General features: G+C 57.4%; 1 protein-coding gene across 3 annotated transcripts in view; it reads left to right on the forward strand.

Annotated features, from left to right (window-relative positions):
• Positions 1-21,645, forward strand: part of KIAA1671 (KIAA1671 ortholog) — a 186,192-nt gene that overhangs the window by 120,443 nt on the left and 44,104 nt on the right. Inside the window, exon 1 of one of the 3 annotated variants that reach the window (XM_075996650.1) lies at positions 2,988-6,707. The exons of the other annotated variants lie outside the window; for them this stretch is intronic. Within the exon in view, the coding sequence (XP_075852765.1) occupies positions 6,423-6,707 (285 nt within the window). The 5' untranslated portion in view covers positions 2,988-6,422. Of the gene's footprint in view, positions 1-2,987; positions 6,708-21,645 lie in introns of those variants that run through there. 3 annotated transcript variants of the gene reach the window in all.

Consider the following 21,645-nt stretch of genomic DNA (forward strand, 5'->3'; position numbering starts at 1 on the left):
GTCAGATGAGGTGACACGTGTGAGTAATCATTTCCTGGCCCGTTAAATCCTCGATTACTGGTTCACCTTGTTTATCCGCATAACATCAGCACGCTTCTTAGCCTAGAATGCAGTCCTGGGATGCCCAGTCTTTTAGGAAGCAGGATGTGAAGAAGGTCAGATAAGTGAGACCTCCTGGGGCTGCAGGTGGTCTTGGGGGAGGCCGAGAGGAGGGAGGCAGCCCTAGGCAGGGGCCCAGCATGTGCAAAACCCCAGCGGCAAGGATGGATGTGGCCACACCTCCTGGCCTCGGCCCGTGCTGGTCTCTCTTTTAGTTCTCTCAGAGTACTCCTATTTACCCTTTAAAACCCCACTCAGATATCCCTCTCCCAATTGCAAGTCCTCAATAAGGCGTCATCTTCCCTTTGATCTTCTTTCCTCAACCTTCTACTTTCTTGGTTGGGTTTTGCCTCCTCTTACGTTCCCATGGCATGTTATCCACATGTCCATCATAGCCCTTGGCACCTGTTTGGCAATTGCTCATTTTTTTGTTTTCTGGCTTTTTCTAACACTGGGCTGGGGGTTCTTGAAAGTATACGTGTTTGTATCGGATTTGGGGGAGAAAGTGGTATAGATAGCCCCAGGTTTGAGGTGCTCGGCTGGGACACCCTTCCCCCTTAATGTCTGAAAGTTACATAGATACACGGAAGTCTTCGGGGGCTATAGTCTCCTCGGGGTCAGCACAGGGCTCGCAGAAAGTAACTGTCCAAGGGATGTTTGTCGAATGAATGACTGACCGACACGTTCAGATTTCTGTTAACAGCACGCACTTACCCGGAAATGGTGATCTCTTTGCCTCACCTCACATTGCGGGTAAATTTGCATTTCTTTCCTGGATCCCGGCAGCTTCTCCAGCATTTTTTTTTTTTGGATGAATTACATAAGAAATAGAGTTTTCTTTCTTTTTTGATGCCCAGCAACATCCCAAGAGTTTCCTGGAGAGAACAGAAGAGTTTGCAGAAAAAATCCTCTGGGGGAAAAAACGCATGTGGCTGCCCCAGTTTTTAGGAGGCGACGCTTTTTATAGTCACACTCTCAGACCACACTGTACCTAAAGGAGCCAGGGCAGAGCAGGCAGGCATCTGGCCTGTGGAAGGAGGGAGCGGGGCTGCGCGCTCCCGTCTGCCTCTTGCTCTCTGCCTTTCTGGGCGCTCATCTGCCATCCGAACCGATTGGGCGAGGGCCAGTGCCTTCTCTGGCTCCTCAAAAGCACGAGGCCGGGGTGGCAAACTCCCCCACTTAATAGTTGCTTGGCCTTGGGCTGGTCACCGAACTTCTCCCTGCCCCGGTTCTCCCATCTGTAGAATGAGAGCAACAGTCACAGCCCTGACCTCGCTTCATCGCTGGGAGGAGCAGACGATGCCACTCGGCGTCTGGCACACAGAAAGGGCCCGGCAGGTGGCGGTGGTGGTGGCCCACGGTGGTGGCCTCAGGTCAGGTGGGCTGGAAGCTGAGACTGAGGGTGGGGATTCTCGTGCAGGGCTGAGCGGGGGAAAGCGCTCGGGGGAAACTGGGAAGGAAGGAAGCGGGGGCCGGCGGCAGGCTAGCACAGGGGAGAGAGCTAAGCACAGACGTGGTTTCGGCTGAGGTCCGGCCTCGGCCTGATGCCGTGGGCACCTCTAGAGTGCGTGTTGCACCACTGAGTTGGTCCTGGGCTTTGTGTCGTGTGTTCGTCAGTCACTGGCCTTGAGTAAGACAGCACAGCCTTGAGCAAGAGCAGCTCTCTAGAGAAGGGTAAAGCTCTGAGCTCTTCTGCAGCTAACGCAGTGGGCAAAGGATGGGTCGCCTTCTAGAAAAGGAGATCTTGGTCAGGGAGAGACACCAGTTACATCAGTGACGATGCTGAGGCCGGGCGCGGTGGCTCACGCCTGTAATCCTAGCACTCCGGGAGGAGGCCGAGGCAGGAGGATAGCTAGAGGTCAGGAGTTTAAAACCAGCCTGATCAAGAGCGAGACCCCGTCTCTACTAAAAATAGAAAGAAATTAATTGGCCAACTAAAAAAATATATAGAAAAAAATTAGCTGGCCATGGTGGCGCATGCCTGTAGTCCCAGCTACTCAGGAGGCTGAGGCAGGAGGATCGCTCAAGCCCAGGAGTCTGAGGTTACTATGAGCTGGGCTGACGGCACGGCACTCTAGCCCAGGCAACAGAGCGAGACTCAAAGTCAATTCAAAACAAACAAACAAACAAAAAAAAACTGCTGAGTTTGATGATTCATTTCTGAAAACCAGAGAAGTTAAGTAATTTGCTGAGGGTCACACAGCTAATAAAAGCTAGAAATGGGACTCCAAATCCTTAACCATGACACTATATTGGTTTGGCAAGGCTGGGTAAGGAAATGCACTCAGGTAGGGCACAAAATCAGGAGGCATCAAAAAATTCAGTAATCAAGATAAATAATATTTTAATTCAGTATTTTTTTAAAAAATAAAATTAATGCAAAAATCGACGATGAACAAAGAATCAGCACTATCAATAAAGACAGGATCCATATAACTGATTTTTTTTTTTCTTTTTGCCTCTGGCTCCGGGCATGGCTTAGCACAGCACTGAGTAGGTCCCTTTCTGTTGAACAATTAGGGTCTTAGTAGAATTTCATAATTATCTATGCGACTGTGGTGAACATGCTTGTAGCTAAGTGTTTATATATGTCCGTTCTTACTTCCTCTGTGTGCAATTGGATCGAGTCAGGTACATCTTCCCCACTAACCTTTTATTATGAAAATGTTGAAACAGACAGGAAAATTATACAGGGAACACACATGCCCTAGATCAAACATCACAGAAAATAAGGCCTGCCAGTGAACGGCACACGGCTGAAGGACATTGATATCTGTGATTTACTTTGAAAAACATATAAAAATGTACCGTGGATGGATGGCCAGAGTTTTATAAAGCAAAAATAGCTAAATGCTGGCAATTGTAGAATCCAGGTGGATTCTGTGATGTTTGATCTAGGGCGTCCTATTGCCTGTAGGAAATATGTACCAATGTTCACTCCCGTCTGCCGTGGATATATGTGTCTGTTTCACCGCAGCTCTGCCAGCACTGCGTATGATCATTCTGAAGGTGTTTTACCGACTGCTTTGATTTAACATTTTTCCCTCCCGGGGGGTTGGGACTGTGCCTAGTGGATTTCTCGCCTCTCTGTCCAGATGGTCTGTTAACAAGCTGCTGCCCCTTCCAGCTCTCTAGGTATTGCTGGGGTGGCTCTCCTGGGGCAGGTGGGGAGAACGCAGCTCTTTCTCCTGTCTGTTCCCGCTCCTACCCTGAAAGTCCCTGGCCTGCCTGGTGCAGGAGCTCACTGTGGTGCTCCGTGTGAGGAAGACGGGCAAACTCTGGAGACCAGGAGCCCTGAGACCCAAGCGGAGGAGGGCGGAGCCACGTGGGTAAGGAGGTGGGGTGCAGACCCGGCATTCCCTCGTCTGCATGAGGGGCCATGCCTCCTATCTCGCGGGGCAGTGGGCTGCTGTGGGACCCCTCGCCTCCTCCTGTAAGCCGCCCCCACCCCTCTTCAACCTTCGGTTTTCTCTTGGGGCCAGGTGCTGTCTTGCCTCTGGGCGTTTGCACCTCTTGTGATGCCTCCAGGTCAGGAGGTGGGAGCGGTTTGGCCGAGTAGCTCTGGCTCAGGGTTTGTTGTGGCGTTGTAGGCAAGACGTTGGCCGGGGCTACGGTCCCCTAAGGGTGTCACTGGGCGTAGAGGTCTGCTCCTAAAGTGGTCCGGGCACACGGCGGCTGGCTGGGGCCTCTGACACCCTCCCGTGGGTTCCCCAGCGCTGCTTGGGCACCCTCACGGCGTGGCAGCGGCTTCCCCTCGCACGGGCTCAGAGGACAGGTGGGAGCTGCGACACCTTTTGTGACCAGGCTTTGGAAGTCACACACACACCGTCACTTCTGCCTCGCTCTGCTGAGCGCAGACGCAGGCCCCGGCCCTTGGGGGCAGGGGCCCGCACCAGGGTGCAGGGGGACAAGGGTCCCTGGGGGCCGTCTCGGAGGCTGCGTGGCAGGTTGGATGACCTTGGGGCATGACTTCACCTCTCTGGGCCTCAGTCTTCCCCTCTGTCAGTGGGTTCACGTAAGAATTCATGAGTTGATCCTTGCGGGTGCTTGGAATGGCACTGGGCACCTGGCACGTTCTCAGTAAGGGTTAGCCACCATCATAGGCCCCTGCTCAGCGGGGAGCCCTCCGTTCTTTGTACTTATTTCTTTTTGGTTCAGTTCTACCTATTTATTTACTTGTCCAGGTACTCTCTTTCCAGTGCCTGACCCAGAGTAGGCACTCTCTGCACGTTTGTTAGAGGAACGAGTGAAAGAGTGAACGAATGAATGAATGAGTGAACGAGTGAAAGAATGAATGAGTGAAAGAATGAATGAGTGAGCGAAAGAATGAATGAATGAGCAAAAGAATGAATGAGCGAAAGAATAAATGAATGAGCGAAAGAATGAATGAATGAAAGAATGAATCAGTGAAAGAATGAATGAGTGAATGAACAGCCGTGAGGACTAGGAGTCTGTAGAAGTCAGAGATCTGCCAGCGCATTGTTAGACACCTTTGTGGCAAACTTTCTCAAGTGAGGCCCTTTGACCAGTGTCTAGAGAGCAAATATTTGCCCAGAACTACGGGGAGGTGGCAGTGGAAAGAACACAGGATGCTGTTGGACTGACCCGGGCTTCGATCCTGGACTTGGTGTTCGAACAATAAATATTTGCTGGGCCCTGACGCTGGGCCAGGTGCCCCGCCAGACCCGTGGAAACGCTGGGAGGCAGTGGCTCCCACGCATGCCCTGGCACATCCTTGCTGTGTGACCCTGGGCATGTGAACCTGCGTCTCTGAGTCTGCGTTTCCTCGTCTGTGGGAGGGGTGTGGGGCACAGATGCCTGCTGGAAGGACAAAGCTCCTTCAACAGGTGTGCCTTACCTGTAGGAGCCAGCTGCCCTGGAGCCCTCTCCAAGGATCCCTGCCATGCGCCCGGGCCGCTGTCTGCAGGTGCTGCGGTCTTGTCCTCCCCCTCCCCCGCCCGGCACACCAGCCCCTTAAGGGTTAAAACCCAGGGAGCTCATGTGACCCAGTGTAAACCGTGAATCATTCCCATGGCTCCGCGTGTGAGCTGCTGCCCAGGATGGGGCAGATGCTGTGCCCCAGGTTGCCATGGCAACCTTTTTGGTACTAAAATACCACCGGCCTCCTTCCTTCCTTACAGGACCTGGGGGCTGTCTCACCTGTCCAGGTGTTGCTTTCCAGGGAGGGAGGGAGAGAAGGCTGGGAAGTCTGGAGAGAGGGAGTGCGGGGAAGAAGGAGAAAGCAGAGGGCCAGAGAGAGACTCAGGAGTGGGGGGAGAGAGGCTGAGAAACCAAGACAGAGAAACAGACCGCGAGAGGGAGACAGCCGGCCAGAGCGGCCCCAAGACGCCGCCTGGAACCCTAGAGGCAGAGGCAGTTTCCTAGCAGCGCTGCCCTTCCCGGGGCTGCCCGATCTCCGACATACACGCACACACATGCACGAGCGCACACGTGCACACACATGCAGCTGCACTCCCTCCCGTGCCAGCCGTGAGGGCACAGGGGCGGGTCGGCTGTCAGGCACGTGAAGTTACCGTCAGCCCCGAGGGACAGCGAGCGAGTTGGGACTTGGAGGAGGAGAAAATGGGGGTGGCCGTAGGCTCCCCCTGCAGCCGGCTCTGCCTCCCCGAGGCCCCGCCTGCATTCCTGGGCAGCAAAGCCCCTCGCTAAGACCTGAGACGGGGCTGATGTCATCCCGGGCTGCTCAGCCAGGGGACCCAGGGGCCCTGGTGGCTGCCTCCGGAAATGAGCTAACTGCCTGCTGGCGACAGGTTTGGGATCTCCAGCCAGAGGACAGAAACCTGCATGGGTCAGGTGAGCAGCTGGGCAGGGGGCAGCAGCGGGCACAGCCTGTCCCCTGGGACCTGCCCGGGTGTGCTCCGGAGGGGCGGCCCGCCCGAAGGGAAGTGAGGACAGGGCGGGGGGGCCCACGGCCGGCCCCTCCCCACCCCCCACAACTGCTCGGGGACCGTCACGCCCTGGAGTGAGCCTGGCCGCCCTGTTCCCCGTAGCTCCTGTCTCGACCCCTCCGGGCCGCGAGCAAGTGCGGGGAACTGGAGACGGGACCGCCCAGCGTGCTGGCTCCGCCACTCCAGGGGCTGGACTCCCAGCCCGGCGCTCGCTCGGCTGCCTCTCAGTCCTGAGCGACACCGGCAGATGCAGCCGGCCGCTGGCTCAGCGACGTCTGCTCGCCCTCGGCTGGGCTGAAGAAGAGGGCTGCCGGGCCGTTCTCTCCAGGCCGGCCCGGGACGTCCGTGCGGGGAGGGGACACCACGCCGCCTCCCGCCCTCGCCCCCGCCTGCCCGCTCCTCCCGGCCGGAGCCATGGACTACCTGGGAGACAAACTCACCGTGGCCCAAACCCACATGACCCAGTGGGTGGGCAGCGTGCGGAGGTCCCTCCAGGAGGCCCTCAGCTTGGTGGCCACCACGGTGGGCCACGAGCGGGCGAGCGGAGAGCCCACGGGCCGCACGCCCTTCAAGCGCACCGCCTCCTTCCGACACCTGGCGTCCCGGAGCCGGGAGTCTTTCCGCCGCTTCTCCGCCCGCAGCCAGCAGCGGTTCTCCTCCCTGAGGAAGAGGCAGACGGAGCCGGAGCCGCCAGATATCGTAAGCTTGTTACGCTTTTTTTAAAAAAAATCTTAAAGCAGCAGTAAAAACGCCTCCCTGCCCTGCTACCCCCAGGGAGGGGGCCCCGTGCACGTCACACCAGGGGACTGACTTCTTCCAGAGTCACTGTCAGCCAAAGCCCAGGGCTTCCTGTCCCCTCCGCGGCTGGGGAGTGGGCACGCGGCGGCATTGCCCTGACCCTGGGGCTCCTCCCCGGCCCGAACTGGTCGGGAAGTTTGCCCTGGGTTCAGTGTTGCGTCCCCGGGGCCGGCATGCGAGTTGAGCCTGCTTTGCCGGTTGATTTATCGTTAAGTGTGGACACCCCGGGCCCGGCCGCCAATGTTCGTCGCCCTCTATTTTTAGGGAGGAGGAGTCGGCACCTGCTTCGTCTCCCGCCTCCCTCCCAGGACGGCCAAGTGTCCGTGTGGCGCGCACGGACTTGTGGCTTTTGTCCTGGTGCTGTGGGGCAGAAGCGAGCTCTCATCCGATGACCAGAGGGAAGGGCCGGAGGGGCCCCGGGGTGGCGAGCAGGCTTGCCCACTCACCTGCGAACCTGGGGCTCGGTGTGAGCGGCCCGGGCAGGAGGCCTCAGGCCAGACTGTGTGGCCTTCCACGGTTTCTCCCGCAGGCAGGACGGACAGGGCTTGGGAGGGCAGGGCGGAATGACAGCTGGTGACCAGAAACCTGACCTGCATCCTGCCAGGGCAGAGCGCGGAATCGGTCTCAAGGGTGTTAGTGGCGATTTGGGGAGGTGGACCAGAGAAGGAAAGGCACCTGTCTGGGGAAGCACAGCAAGCGAGCGGCAGCGTCAGGGCCAGAACCCCCAGGCTGGGACCTCCCCGTTCAGGCCTCCGTCCAGCCCAGCTGCCGGCACATGCTTTCCCCAGACACCCCTGTGACTTCAGGGGTGCCGTGTCGCCGACCAGCACTGAACTTAGAGACAAGGCCTGGTGCTTTCGCAGCAGGACCCGTCTGCCTCCTGACCGTGTGGCCCGCTCGGGGGAGCACCTGGGGACGGGCAGAGGGCTGAGCCAGCTCCGGCTCCGCGTGGCGAAGGGACCCGGCATTCAGGGAAGGAGCCTCGAGCTGGCCCGCACACGCGAGGTCACTGAGAGCCGCGTCCCCGCTGCCCTGCCAGGGGCAGGGACTCAGCATCCCCTCCGCCGGCCCGGAGAGGCGTGGCGGCTCAGCCCAGGTCACAGGGCAGCCGGCGGGCAGGCGCAGACCCGAGCCGGGAGCTGAGCACTCTAGTGTGACACCTGTCTCGTTAATAGGATGACTCCTTCGTGGCCCTGGGCAAATTAACGTAGCTCGAGTTCGTAAGACGGGGCCCCCAACCCAAACCCGGGAAGGTGTGACTGGGCCCCGGAGAGAAGTCTTCCCGTTCGTTCTTTCTGTGTCTCTGTGTGTCTCTCTCTGCCTGTGTCTCTGTCTGTCTCTGTCTCTCTGCGTGAGGCAGAGACACACACTCTCTCTCGTTCTCTGTGCGTCCCGCTTGCTCTCTTTCAGGGTGTGGGGTTTGCTGACAGGCAGGCTCTGTTCAGGCCCCACTCTCTGCCCTCCGGGCGTGTGCCCCCAGCCGCCGAGTCCCCGGGCCTCACCGCCACCCGTGGGACCCGTCCCTCCCCGCAGCGGGTTGAATGAACCAGGCTGGGCGGCGCCCCGATAAACGTGGGCGTCGGGCTCCTGCCCACTGAGCACGCCGCGTCCTCTCGGTGGGGGGGGGGTGCCAGCCGGCACTCGCAGGGACAGCCTGAGTCAGACTTGCCGGACCCCGGCTCTGGGGGGCCCTGACTGGTTCTTAAGCCTCAGTTTCCCCTTCTGTCAGGCGAGGAGGAGCACGATGAGATTGAAGTGACAACCCGGCACACAGTAGGTGCGCACTTATCGTGAATGCCTCCCCTCCGTCGGGGCTGAGACGCTCCGCCCGGCCGGGCGAGGGCGGGGCTGGGCTGGGGACCATCTGCGACCTTGCAGGGAAGTCCACGCAGAGCCGGGGCCGCCCGCCAGGGGCGATTCCTGCCCCTGCCACTTCCCAGCTGTGTGGCCTTGGGCGGGCTCGTCCCCTCTCTGGTCCTCGTTTTCCCTCCTCTGCGGAGTGGGGGTGTCGGCTCAGTGACCGTGGCGACCCCGGGGCGGGCCTGGCCGTGCCTAAGGTGCTCGGGCCTGAAACGTTCTGTGGCGACCGCACCTCTCCCCCCAAACCACCCCTCCCACGATCTCGAGTGGACTGGAAGAGCCACACACCCCCCTTTTACTCGGGGACTTCTCTGCAATATTTGGTTTGCGGGAGGAAACTTCTTAAAGCCACAGACAGTTGCTTAAGAGTCTGGGGCAACGGCAGTGGCTGGGGCTGGGGGAGGACGGTTTTAGTGCTGGGCTTGTGAGTGATGCGTCCGGATAATCCACGTAGGTCACCCCGAATCCCGCCTCTGGCGTGTATTTGCTCAGAGCATCGCAGGCATAAAACAACCCTCAGAGGCGTGCCCCGAAATGTTTTCTAGAGCCAGCCTTGGACTGATTTGCTAACGGCCTGCCTGTGTGTCCAAGGAGTAAAAGGGGGAGGAGGGAAAACAAGTGCTTTGTCTCAGAGCGACAAAGGCAGGAAGAGGCGAGTCTGTGCTGCAGCCGGACTGAGCCCAGGGCTGGCCCAGGAGACGCGAGGACTCCACTTGGAGGCCAGACAGAACATTCCAGAACCCAGGAACAATGGCAGTGCCACTGTGGCCAAGGCTGGAATAAAAGCAGGAAGCGGGGAGTCTCTGGGGCCATGAGAGTCTGTGCAAGGAGGGCCTTGGGGTCGGACAGGCGTGGGCCCAAGTCCCAGCTCCACACGTCCCGGCTGGGCCACCTTGGGCAAGTGGACTCACCCCTCTCAGCCTTGGCGTTCTCATCTGTAAAATGGGGTTTGACTGGGACTGGTCCGGTAGGTTATTCAAAGGGATAGCCAGCTAAGAACCAGCACGGTGCTCGAAGAGTGTTCATTGCACGCCACTTTTGGGGGCCTCAGACTCGGCGAGCATGAGTCCCACCTTCCTGGGAGGCAGAGTAAGAACCTGGCTGGCCTTTTGTATTTGCTAAGCACGAGGTGCATGCAATTTGTGCATCTTCATTCATTCACTCACCTTTTCATTCAACCTTCACTGGGTCCTGACTGCGGTGCTGGCTCAGGAGGAACGGCTCTGGGCAAAACAGACGAAACCCCTGTCTTCACAGAGCTGCCTTCTCCTGGGGCAGATCGTAAAACACGTGTAGATGTGTCACAGATGTGCTGAAAGTGAGGGAACTGTCCTAAAACACCGAGAGCCTCTGGGACCGAGAACTACCGCGGTTTCTCAACCACAGCACCCTTGATATCCTGGGCTCAGTGATTCTTCGTGCCAGTGGGGTGGGGGTGGGGGCCTGTGCATTGTAGGGTCAATCCTGGTCTCTGCCCACTAGATTGGTCCCCTAGTTGTGACAACCAAAACTGCCTCCAGACGTTGCCGAGTGTGTCCCCCCGGGGGACAGAACCGCTACCCACCACCACCAGGCGTGAGACCCTGCTGTGTACAGTCTGCTGTGGGGCAGGGTCATTGCGGGCGACAGTGTTCTCCCAGCGGCCCAAGTGTGAGGAGGGGGCAGGATGCCGCGTACTCCGAGCCCCTCCTGCGTCCCAGGCACCGGTCTCCTCCCATCCCTGGGGGAAGGCGGGTGCAGTCCCGTATTTCGAGGATGAGAAGCTTGAAGCACAGAGAGGTGAGGAACACGCAGGTCTGGAACACGCAGCTGGGACTGGTGGCGCCGGGACCACGACCACGTCCCGCACGGGGTGGGGGGATTCGCTGTTTTGAGTGTCGGTCCCGCAGCCCGAGGCCCAGCGGGAGCATTTGGTTCTGCATCAGTCGTAGATTGGGACGGGTGCCAGGAACACTCCGCAGGGCACCGCGTGTCTCCCCACCGTGCAAACGTGCGGGCACACACGCCTACACCCTCACGCGCCCATCCAGCAACGGGGAGAGGACTCACAAGGACGGGGATGTTTACGGCTCGCGTGTTTGAAGGCCCCGTGTCAGCCGGTCTCGGTCAATGCCCCTCCGCGCTAACGTCCTGGGGCTGCCGTAACGTCATCACAAGCTTGGTGGCTCCACACAACAGAACTCTGTGTCTCACAGTTCTGGGGTCCGGAAGTCTGGGGTCGGCCCCTCACACCTCCCTCCGGACGCCCCGGGGGGGAGGGGAGCGTCTTCCTTCGGCGTTTCCAGGTTCTGGTGGCCCCAGGTGTCCCTCGGCTTGTGGCACCATCCCTCCCATCTCCGCCTCTGCCTTCCCGGCCTTTCTCCCCTGCGTTTCCTCCTCTCTCTCGAGTGAGGCCGCTGGGTAGTCTAGATGATCTCGCCTGGATCCTCAGCTCTGTGACATCTGCAAAGAGCGTTTGCTCTAAGTAAGGCCACATTTGCAGGTTGCAGGAGTTAGGATGTAGACATATACTTGGGGGGTGCGCTGTCGACCCACTGCACCCCCATGGCCTGCACTCTGGCCCCTCCCATCCCATCAGGCACCTGGCCCTGTCTCCCCCGGACCTTACCTCTGTCCTCCGTGCTCACTCCTCCCCTGCCACTCTGACCTCGGGCTCCTCATCAGTCGCCCCCTGCTCCTTCCAGACCCACAGGGCGTTTGGCTCACAGTTTCTGCCTGAAACACCCTTGCCCCCCTCTGCGTCTCCACAGAGAGGGTCCCTAATAGCGCAGGCCGAGCCGAATCCTCCCCCATCTTTCTCTCCACTCCGTCCCTGTTCATTTCTTCCTGGTACTTACCCCAGTCTGTACTTACTTCATGCCACTTGTCCGCTGGTTTATTCTCTGACTCCTCCACGGGAGTGGAAGGTCCATGGGGGCCAGGGTCTCGGTCACCCTGGGCCAGCTTGGTACCGCCAGCGGCTGGGAGCTCCCGGAGCACCTGTCTCCTGAAATCCACTCTCCTTTGTTCCCGTGTCCACCTGTGGTGCCGCGTCCGTGTTATAGACAGGCAGGCTGAAGTCTGGAGAGGACAAGTGACATGGCCCTGGGGGCACCTGCTATAGGAGTCAACACCAGGTCTGCAGCCATCCCAGCCTAAACACACCTGCTCTCATCTGGCCTCGGAGTGAGCCGGGATTCCAGCCCTGGGAATGGAGGTAGGGGCAGGACGGAAACCTCACGTATTCATTCTTTACGAGTGTTTCGTGCAGGATCTCTTTTGTGCCAGGCACTGGGATCAGTGGAGGGTGAGAGGGTCTGTGCCCTCTTACCTAGGGCTCCCAGGGACGGGGAGACGTATTGCTATTACACAAGCAGGTAAACCGATGAAAGAGGAACAGGGTCCCCCTGCTGCGCCCCCTCCTCCATCTCCTGCCCCGCCAGGTGCCCTGGCCTCGGGCTGCACCTTGGGGTGTGGAGCAGAGATGTTGGACTGCAACCCAGCCCCGGAGGCCAGCATGATGTCACCTGGCCCCCTGCTATGGTGTCCCTGGGCAGGCAGGCCTGGCTGCTTTCCTTCGGGTTGGCCTCACCCGATTTCAGGTCTGCTTTTCACCCTCCTGGCAGCAGAATGATGTCACCAGGAGAACAATGGCCCCTTTATGCCTCCCTCCAGGGCCGAGGCTGGGCCCCAGAGTGGGTGCCTCTGGGAGAAACCTGGAGCCAAGGAAGGGGCAGGACAGAGGGCCTGCCTGCTCCACAGGGGTCTGGCTAAATAACCCTGCAAAATAATGCTCATCTCCTCCCTTCTCCCTCTCTCCCCGGCTAAGGCAGGAGGATGTGCTCGTTTTATATTTGGCAAATGCAGAAAAACAGAAAGACGACAAAACCCACTCGTTCTTCTTCCATCATGGATGAAGCCACTCTTGGCATTCAAATGCATTTCCTTCCTGTCTTTTTTCCCTCCCCGTCCTGAACGGGATCGCCGGCCTTCTGTCTCTTTGTGTCCTTTCAAACAGCGCGAGGGTTGTAGGTCCTTGTTAGACACCTTTGATGCCCACGCGACATGCAGCTCTTCACGTGCTCCGTAGCTTACGAACCCGTCTGGCTGGACCTTTGGGTCGTTCCCCGTTTGGGGCTGTCAGGAACGCCCTGGCGTGGGGGGTCTGTGTGCGCCACCTCAATGTCCGGGTTTCTGTGAGGTTTAAATACCCTCATTTCCCGCTTCCCGATCCCACGGCCTTTGCTGCTCTCCCTTCCTCTCCCTCTCCCAGCGTTTTCAAGTCTCAGGTGTTCTGTTCAGAGACAAAAAAGCCTCTTGCTTTTTCTCATCGGGAAGTCAGCAATGTCAGGAAGGAAATCTGGGCTGATGCACGTCACGGGGGATGTTATGTTTTTAGGTTTGGTGAAGAATGGGGTCTCCAGCAAGCAGTAGTCACGAGGGTTTTTTTGTAGGAGAAATAACAGGTCGGTGACAACGGCGGCGCGCTGGCAGATGTTTAACAACCCTGTCTTGGGGGGGAGAGCCCTGTTTTGTAGCATCTGCCCATTTCAGTGGTGTAAATTCTCCCGCGGTGGCCAGTTGCAGGCTACCCCCGAGCTGTCACCGAACGCGGAGTGGGGGAGGGGCGGGCAGCAGGTCACTGTCTGTGGCTATTCTCACTCCACAGATACAAGGGCCACGGTGACCTGCGGGCCATCGGTAACAGTGAAATGTCATAGAGTAATTAGGCAGTGACAAGGTTTGAATATTTATTAGCTGTGCCTTTACTATGACTTATTTCATTGCGAGGTTATGTAATTTAATTTTTAGTAATGGCTGCGTTTGACAATACCCGGCTCCTGAAAATGTCAGGCAGCAGGCCGGCTCCGTCTGGCCACCGTCTGCGAGCTGTGAGTTCGAATCCTGCTTCTGCCTCTCACTTGCCATGTGACTTTGGTGGGTTACCTAGTTTTTTTTTAATGCCTTAAATTTCTCCTCTTCTAAACAACAAGGCCAAGAATATCACTTCCCTCCCCAGTCGTGGTGAAGATCACGTTGAGGTGGTGGAATGTGTAGCCCAGTGGTTGGCACGTAGCAGAATCTCAGCCCAGCAGCCGTGGGAGTGCGCTGGGAAGCACACCTTGAGCCTGCAGGTGAAACTGCACCTCTGACCAACAGCTTGACTGCACGCTCACAAGAGACCCTGAGCCAGGACCTTCCATCCGATTCCCTCCTAGATCTCTGGCTTCCAGAAACTGTGTGATTGAATAGATGCCTGCTGTTTCAGGTCTCTAAGTCGTGGGGCTGTTTGTTATGCAGCAGGAGATGACGAATACAAGCTTCTTCTCATTAATACCTATAACAATAGCCCGAGGATGGCCAGGGAACGTTTTCTAATCCCTCATCTCGTAGATGGGTACACTGAGACAGGAAGAACTCACGTGACGTGCCCAGGGTCTGTCATGTGGTAGATGTTGGCCTCCCCACTGGATGCTTCTCTTGTCTCGTGGGTTCTTGCTCATGAAGGAGGCTGTCGGGCCAGGCTGGGTGCAGGGGCCCGGGAGCTTGTGAGTGACCCACCCTTGTAGGAGTTGGCGTGAGTCTCCCAGTGTGGAGGGAGTCTGCTTGCTGGGTCTTAAGTGCTCATCACCCCGTTTAACTCATCACACGGTCATCGCAAGGGCTGGGTTTCGACAGCAGTGAACTCACACGGGGCACGACAGCACGCTGCACGGGGTGGCTTTCCTCCCGAGTCAGTTTTTAGGCCACAGGAGTCCTATCAGATCCTTGAAAGGAGGAGCCAGAAACACACATTATTACTAAGAATTAAAAATTGCAAAGTTTATGACCCATTTTTGCTTTTTTTTTTTTTTTTCTTTTAAGTCAGATTCTCACTCTGTTGCCCAGTCTAGAGTGCCATGGCGTCAGCCTAGCTCACAGCAACCTCCAACTCCCGGGCTCAAGCGATCCTCCTGCCCCAGCCTCTTGAGTAGCTGGGACTACAGGCATGCACCACTATACCCAGCTCATTGTTTCTATGTATTTTAGTTGGACAATTAATTTCTTTCTGTTTTTAGTATAGACGGGGTCTCGCTCTTGCTCAGGCTGGTTTCGAACTCCTGACCTTGAGCGATCCGCCCGCCTCGGCCTCCCAGAGTGCTAGGATTACAGGCGAGAGCCACCTCGCCCGGCCTGTTTTTATTTTTTTAAAGACAGATTTGGTGTCTTCTGCTTCCCTTTCTTGATTGAAAGAAAAAGTTGCGCAGGTAGAATTGGCTGAATTCGGTTCAGAGCTAGCTGAATTCGGTTCAGAGCTTTGGTTCCTTCAGACGGTTCTCAGTTTAAACCCCGGCTTTGCTGCCAACTAGCTGTGGGACTTAGGAGGGGTGACTTTAATTTTATGAGCCTCATTTTCCTTGTGAAGTATGAATACTCAGCACGGTGCCTAGAACCTAGGAAGTACATAAGAAATGTCAGCTGCTGCTGTTATCCTTATAACTTTGACACGTCAGCCAGACTAAGGTATTGTTATTCTGCAGAAACAAACTGCTGACTCTGAGCGGCTTAGCACAAAATGTTTATTTCTTGTCCATGCAAAGTTGGCTGGTGGCTGTCTATAGCAGCCGCCTCTGCAGGCTGTTTGCACCTGCAGTTAGGCCATCTGGGAACGTGACTTCTGCGGAACAGTGTCGGAGGGGAAAAGTTGGAGGGTGACGCCCAGGCGGAGTCTACTGTCCCATTTGACAGGTGGGGAAATCAAGGTTTAAAGAGGTAGCACATTCTGAGCACTGGCCCATGAGCACTGGCCAGCCACTGAGCTTAGCAGCTCATCTTTACGCAGCTGCATAAGGTAGGTATTATTTTCATCATCGCTGTTTTACAAATGATAAAATCGAGACTCGAGGGCATGAGGTGACTTGTCCAGAGTCACTGAGTTCACAGCTGGCCAGGCATGGGCTCCGGCCCGGGTCTGCTGATTGCCCATTTCTTCCTCCTCTCTCGTCCCTCCCAGCTGGGGAGGTGGTGTGAGGGGTCCAGCGCGCCTTTCTTGAGAGGCACCGTGACCCAGGCCCGAGTTTCACACCATGCGACGACGCTGGCATTCCGGGCTGGGTGACTCCCTGCTGCAGGGACTGTTGTGTGCACCATAGGGTGCCTGGCAGCGCCCCACGAGATGCCAGTAGCGTCCCCTCCCCACGCCACCTGTTTCCAGACATTGCAAAAGTTGGGAGGCAAGACTGAGAACCCCTGAGGTGGACCATAAGAGACCAACATGGGAGCCAGGAGATGTGAGTTCAAGTCCCCGCCAGGCCCTGGGCAACCGTGTGGCCTTAGCCAGCAGACTCTGAGCACAGTAGGGCTTTGGAATATCCCCTACTTCTAGGTCAAATAACCTTTGATTCCTGGTATGATTTGGGGCAGCAAGTCTTCCTGCTCAGACAAAGCGTTCTTCTTCAGGTACAAAATGGAGCAAATAATGTCAGGCCATAGAGTTGTCGTGATAGTGACACACGATGCTCGTCAAGGGCTCCAGCGGGGCACTTGGCACATAGTCAGCGCTTTGTAAGTGGCGGCTTTCGTCCTCATCCTGGTTGCCACCTGTCAGACCGGAGGGTTGAGGGGGGTGTGTTTTCTGCATTTGGAGACGCTTTTCACGGTCCTGTGTCACCGGGCTACACATCCGAATATTTGCTTTCTGCCAAAGCTGGGAGTTATCCAGCACCCCACGTTCCTGCCATTCACCACCTGGATTTCTAGAAACAGCCCTGCCGGGGCACACCTATAACTCAACCCCTGTAACTCCTCTCAACCCGTAGCCAGGAGCCTGTTCCTCTCTTCCTGGTAATTGCCTTCTGCTCCGGGGAGGGCGAGGGCTGAATGTGGGGCCGTGTCGAGGCAGCTGCCTCCTCCACCCTCGGCAGACATCTTGGTAGGAAGAGGCCAGAAGGTTCCGGAACCTCTGGTGCTGGGTCTGAAGAGCAAACAAAGGTAGCCACCCTGGTGGGTGATGAGTAAACAGGGTTTGATTACCCATAGAAGTTTTTAAGTGAGCCCTGGGAGTCGGTCCAAACAGGTCGCCGCCGAGGAGGGACAGACAGGAGGCATTCAGAACATCTAAGACCATCCCAGCCTACCCCTTTCTTGTTACGGCTAGGGAAGCCAAGGCCCAGAGAGGGAAGGAGACCTACACAAAGTCACACAGCAGGTTGGCGACAGACCCAGGACCAGAGCTCGAGTGCCTGAATTCAAAGTTGGGGCATTCAGAGGCCAAGAAGTTCTCAGCTTTGACAAATCCCTCGGAGTTGAGCTACAGACGTTTGTTGAGCTCCTACTGTTTGCAAAAGCCCGCAGTCAGCTGTGTGAGGTGTTCAAGGTGATGTGACTCAGTTCCTGCCTTGGGGAAGTTTTCAGAAAAGTGAACACATGCACATCCCAGCTGTGCAGCCTCGGACCAACCTCTTCTCCCTGTGCTGGCGGTGGGCCTCAGTTTCCCATGTGTGGATGGAGGCTCTGGTGTGACCCGTTGGGGCCTTCCCAGTGAAATCTGCTTGGCTTTAAATCCCCGCTCCCCTGTCTGCTAGCTGTGCGTCTCGGAGCAAGCCTCAGTTTCCCCATCTGTAAAAGGGGAAGCATAATACTGTCTCACGGTGGCGACAGCTCCCTGCGGTGACGAGTTCGGACCACTGAGCACAGTGCCTGGCACGTGGTGAGCGCTCCCTGGCTGGGGCTCAGGGGCTGCTCACAGCTCTGCCCTGGCATTGCCTCCTCCCAGCCCGGGCACACGCTGCCCCCTCAGCCTGGAGTGACGGATCGGTGGCGCAGGCTCTGTTGGCGGTTTCAAGAAGGTTAAGCCTCTTCTTAAAACAGTGCCATGCTCTCTCTCAACGGCCCTCGCACTCCTGTTTCTGGTGTCAGGAGAAGGGAGCGAGGCAGACGCATGGTCTGGCCAACAGCCACAGGGGCCCCTTTGCTTCCCCTTGGCTTCTTGCACCTGCAAGGTGCGGCACCCCGAGCCCGCCCTCTGTCCCACCCCACCCTGCCGCTGAATTGCTCTGGATGATCAAAGCATATTTGAGGGTCATTAACAAACAGCCACAGGCTGGTCAGGAAGGAAGGGACAGGCAGGCATTCCTGCATGTGCCTGGGGTGCTGGCTGGGGACTTCCCCTACTCTGTGTTGCCTGTTGTTTTCTCTTCTTACATGTAAATGCAAGTCTTTTGGGGGGGGCTGAAGGGAGTGAGGGAGGAATGGAGGTCCCCGGAGTCTGCCCAGTGAGTTTCCTAGTCCCTTCACCGAACAAACGGAGGTGGCTCTCAACAGCTCACTGCCGTCGGTGGACAGACGTGGTCCTTCCAGATTTCTGAGCTGGGTTACGAAGAGGCTGTGCTAGTTCAGGGGCGTCGGAACGCCGAGGTCCGGGTGGGAGAGGAGAGGATGGGGCGGTACCGGTGGGCCTGGGTTCCAGTCCTGGCGCTGCCCCTTCCTGTATCTGTGGCCGAGGGCCACTGCCCCTTTGAGCGGAGGTGGCCTTGTGTGCAGAAAGGGGAGGACAGCGTGAGGCTCGCACTAGAACTGGGTGGGTCTTGGGTGCGCCTGTGGTCCTGGGGCTGTGGGAAGAGTCCCTGGCGGGCGCCTCGGGGATCTGAGGTGGGTCCCAGGCTCTGCCCGAGTGGCGAGAGCCCCAGGCGAGACCGCGGGCACCGCCCTCTAAGGAACAATTCCCGAACGTTCCTTGCTGTTCCTTGCAGCCAGCAAACATGTATTGAGCACTCTGACTGTGCACCAGGCACAGAGGGGGGCCTGGGGAAGCCATCGGGGAGCAAGGCAGAGACGGTCCCAGCCCTGGCGGACGGACGCCGTGCACGCGCCGCGATGGGCGTCTCTCGGCGGAGTGCGGGAACAGAGCCGTTGAGCCGCACACGCCGTTGGTTCTCTCGTGGGGGTGTGATGGCCACACTCCTGTTCCGCTCACAGAAGTGTCTCAGGCTTTGCTTCCAAATTCGTTTGAGCAGTTCCGGCTACCTCCCCGCAAAGCAATACGGGGAAGCGTTTGCTGTTTTACGTCCTGCAAGCCCAGCACGGTGCCTGGCAGGTTGGTGACGCTCAGCGAATCCCTGATGGATGAATGAAAGCGCGGACACAGGCACGAATGGCTCTGAGCTCCTGCGTGGCCACGAGCCAGGTTTGCTGGGCGGATGGCGAGGGCTCGGCAGAGCCGTGCCACCTTGCTCAAGCTTGCAAACCTGAGCTCCCCGTTCAGTAGCAAACTGCCTCCCCAGGGGCAAGGCTTGCCTTCTCCGGGGACCTCAGAAGACTCAGGGTCTACTGTGGTCAAGTGCGAAGAGCTCGATGTTCGGTCCTTGTCATGATCAACCAGAGAAGGTCCGGTTTTGTTCTCACTCCGCTGATTGGTAGATACGCTCCAGGCCACTTGGGTCTTTTGTGGGTGCCCCTGCCCCATCTCTTTGCCCTCAGAAGCCATCACTCTGAACCCCAAGATTCTTATAGCTATGCTGGGCTCACAGATCTTTGCTTACATGGCCGTGTGGGGTTGCGGTCAGGCAGCCTTCCCCAGCGCTCATCTGCGGTCCTTTCTGAACGAACACGGACGGAGGCCTCGCCAAAGGGAGGTTCCTGAAGGCTCCTCGTTAGCTGGTTTGGACTCTGTCCTCTGCTCACGGATGCAGCTAACCTGCCCTGTTAAAGGCCTGCTGCCTGCCGGCCGTAGCACTGGGAGCATTCCCGTACCTGTGCCGGGCACTACCCTCGTATGATGCGCACACAGCAAAATGCATATATCGTAAGGGTGTGCAGCCTGGGTTTTGGCAAATGCACACACCCATCAGGATCTAGGACATTCTCGTCACCCCAGGAAGTTCCCTTAGCCCCTTTTCCTGTTAATGCCCCCTACCTGGCACTCAATCAACATTTCTTGAACGAATGAATGAGTGAGTGAATGAATGCATGCTGAGAATCCGGCGTACTTGATCCCAGGCTTCTTTATGCCAGTCGTGCCACTTTTAATCGTCTTTGCATAACTTGATTAGCTGTTATATAAACGCATGAGATATGCATGCAAAGAGAAAGAGAGTTGTCATACTATGAAAACTTAATTAAACACTCTGAAAAGATTCCATAAAAGCAAATTGCTAAAAGAAAAAGAGCTATTGTCCTATGCAGGGCGGAGGACACTGTCACAGACTGGGTGAGACATCGTAAACACCGGGATGGGTTCCGCACTCCCCATGCCCAGGTGTGCCCTGCCTGCCACCTGCTGCACCCGAGACCCAGCCTCTGGGCAGACAGCCCCTCTCCCTGCTGGCCTGCAGACCTGCCTGCCTGGGGAGGCGAAACTCTTAGAGGCTTAGAGCCCTAGACCTGCAGAATGTGGGGGGCAAGGGGCCGAGGACCAGGGGGACAGAGGTGGGATTCCAGGGCCCCAGCCCCCTCACTTTACCCGCCACACCTCCAATCAGGGTTGCTCCTCTACGTTTTTAATGTATCGGGCTTCTGTGATTTTGCTTAGAGATTTGTCTAAAGCTCAAAATGGAAAAGGAAGGTGGAAAACGGGTGATGTGGCGCACCAGCCACCACCCCAGTCGGGGGCAAGGAGACTCTCAAACAGGGTGGCGCGGTGATGCAGGGGCAGGGGCCGTCCTGGAAGAATCTGGGCTTCCGACTCAGAGTTCTGAGTCTCTCCCCTGGGACTTTCTGCCCAGCGGAGAAGGTGGGTGTCTTCTAGCCCCAGGGAGCTGAGTCCATGCCCAGGGGGGATGCACCCACAGCCTGGGTGGATCCTTTTCCCTCCCTGCCCACGTGACACCCTCTGGGTTTGGGGTTTCGAATGCACGAGGCACCTGGCCTGTGTCTCTCCAGCCCACGGGCAGTGCCCTGGTCCAGCAGGTCCCTGCTGCTTCTAAAGGGACCAGGGTCTTTGGTTTGGGTTTTCTCCCTCTGGGGCTGCTCCTTCCCCAGGGGGAGCGAGGTAGGGATGAAGTCACCCTCCAGGCCCCGGCCAGCCTGCGGCAGGTCAGGCGAAGGGGCCACCTGCATCGGGCTGATGTCACCCAGGAAACCATTCAGCCCTGGGGGCCGCTTTCAGCCCTGGACGCCTGCCCACTTGTCGCCTGTGTCCTGTTTTGTCTGTCATGTAGGGCAGGCTCAGGGAGGAGCCCTGTGCTGCTGACATTTGTCTCTGCTGCCTGAGAACAGGGTGACGCCGTCGCTCTTCCGACTGAGCATCTCGGGCTGGGGAGCAGATGAGTTCCCGGTTCAAGTCCCAACTCTGCCACCTCCCAGCCAGGTGGCTGTGGGCAAGTTCCTTCTCCCTCTGTGCCTCAGTTTCTTCCTCTCTGGAGGGGGCGGTGGCGATGGCTGGTATTATCAGCGTATGGGAGATGGTTATGACTGGCGTTTGCATCACTCCCAGATGGGATTGAAGTCAAGCTTTCCAAAGAAAACAGACATGCATTGGCCTTCCTGAATCCCCACTTGTTTTAAATCAGTGCAACTTAACGAGACACACACGATCTGTACACAGGGGCTCGGGTAGTTTCCAAACCTTCACTCTGGTAAAGCTCTCACTCTTCCAGTTTGCAAACCACTGTTAGGGAACCGAGGTTCTCAAACAATGCAGGTGCCCGCCGGGCCACGCCTCTCAAGCATCTGACGTCACTGGTCTGGGATGCAGTCCGGGCAGCTGGAGTTTTAAAAGCACCCAGGTGATTTCTAAGATGCAGCCGAGACCCACTGGGTCAGGCTTCGGGGAAGCAGAAAGAGCAGGCTTCGGAGTAAGACAGTCCTAGGGTCACATCCCGGATCTGCCACTCACCTCCTTTGGTGACCGAGGACAAGTCCCTGTACCTCTGGGAGCCTCAGTTCCCTTAGCTGTTGGGGTGTTTCAGGAGCCTGGTGGGAGACACCTGAGATGGACACGAATGGTAGTTCTTATGGGGCTGATGAGTCGAAAGGTGGACATTTGGTAGATTTGTTCCCTGGATACCAGGGCTGGGAGGGG

This window comes from Microcebus murinus, chromosome 22 (genome assembly GCF_040939455.1).
Source record: "Microcebus murinus isolate Inina chromosome 22, M.murinus_Inina_mat1.0, whole genome shotgun sequence".
Taxonomy (NCBI): Eukaryota; Metazoa; Chordata; class Mammalia; order Primates; family Cheirogaleidae; genus Microcebus; species Microcebus murinus.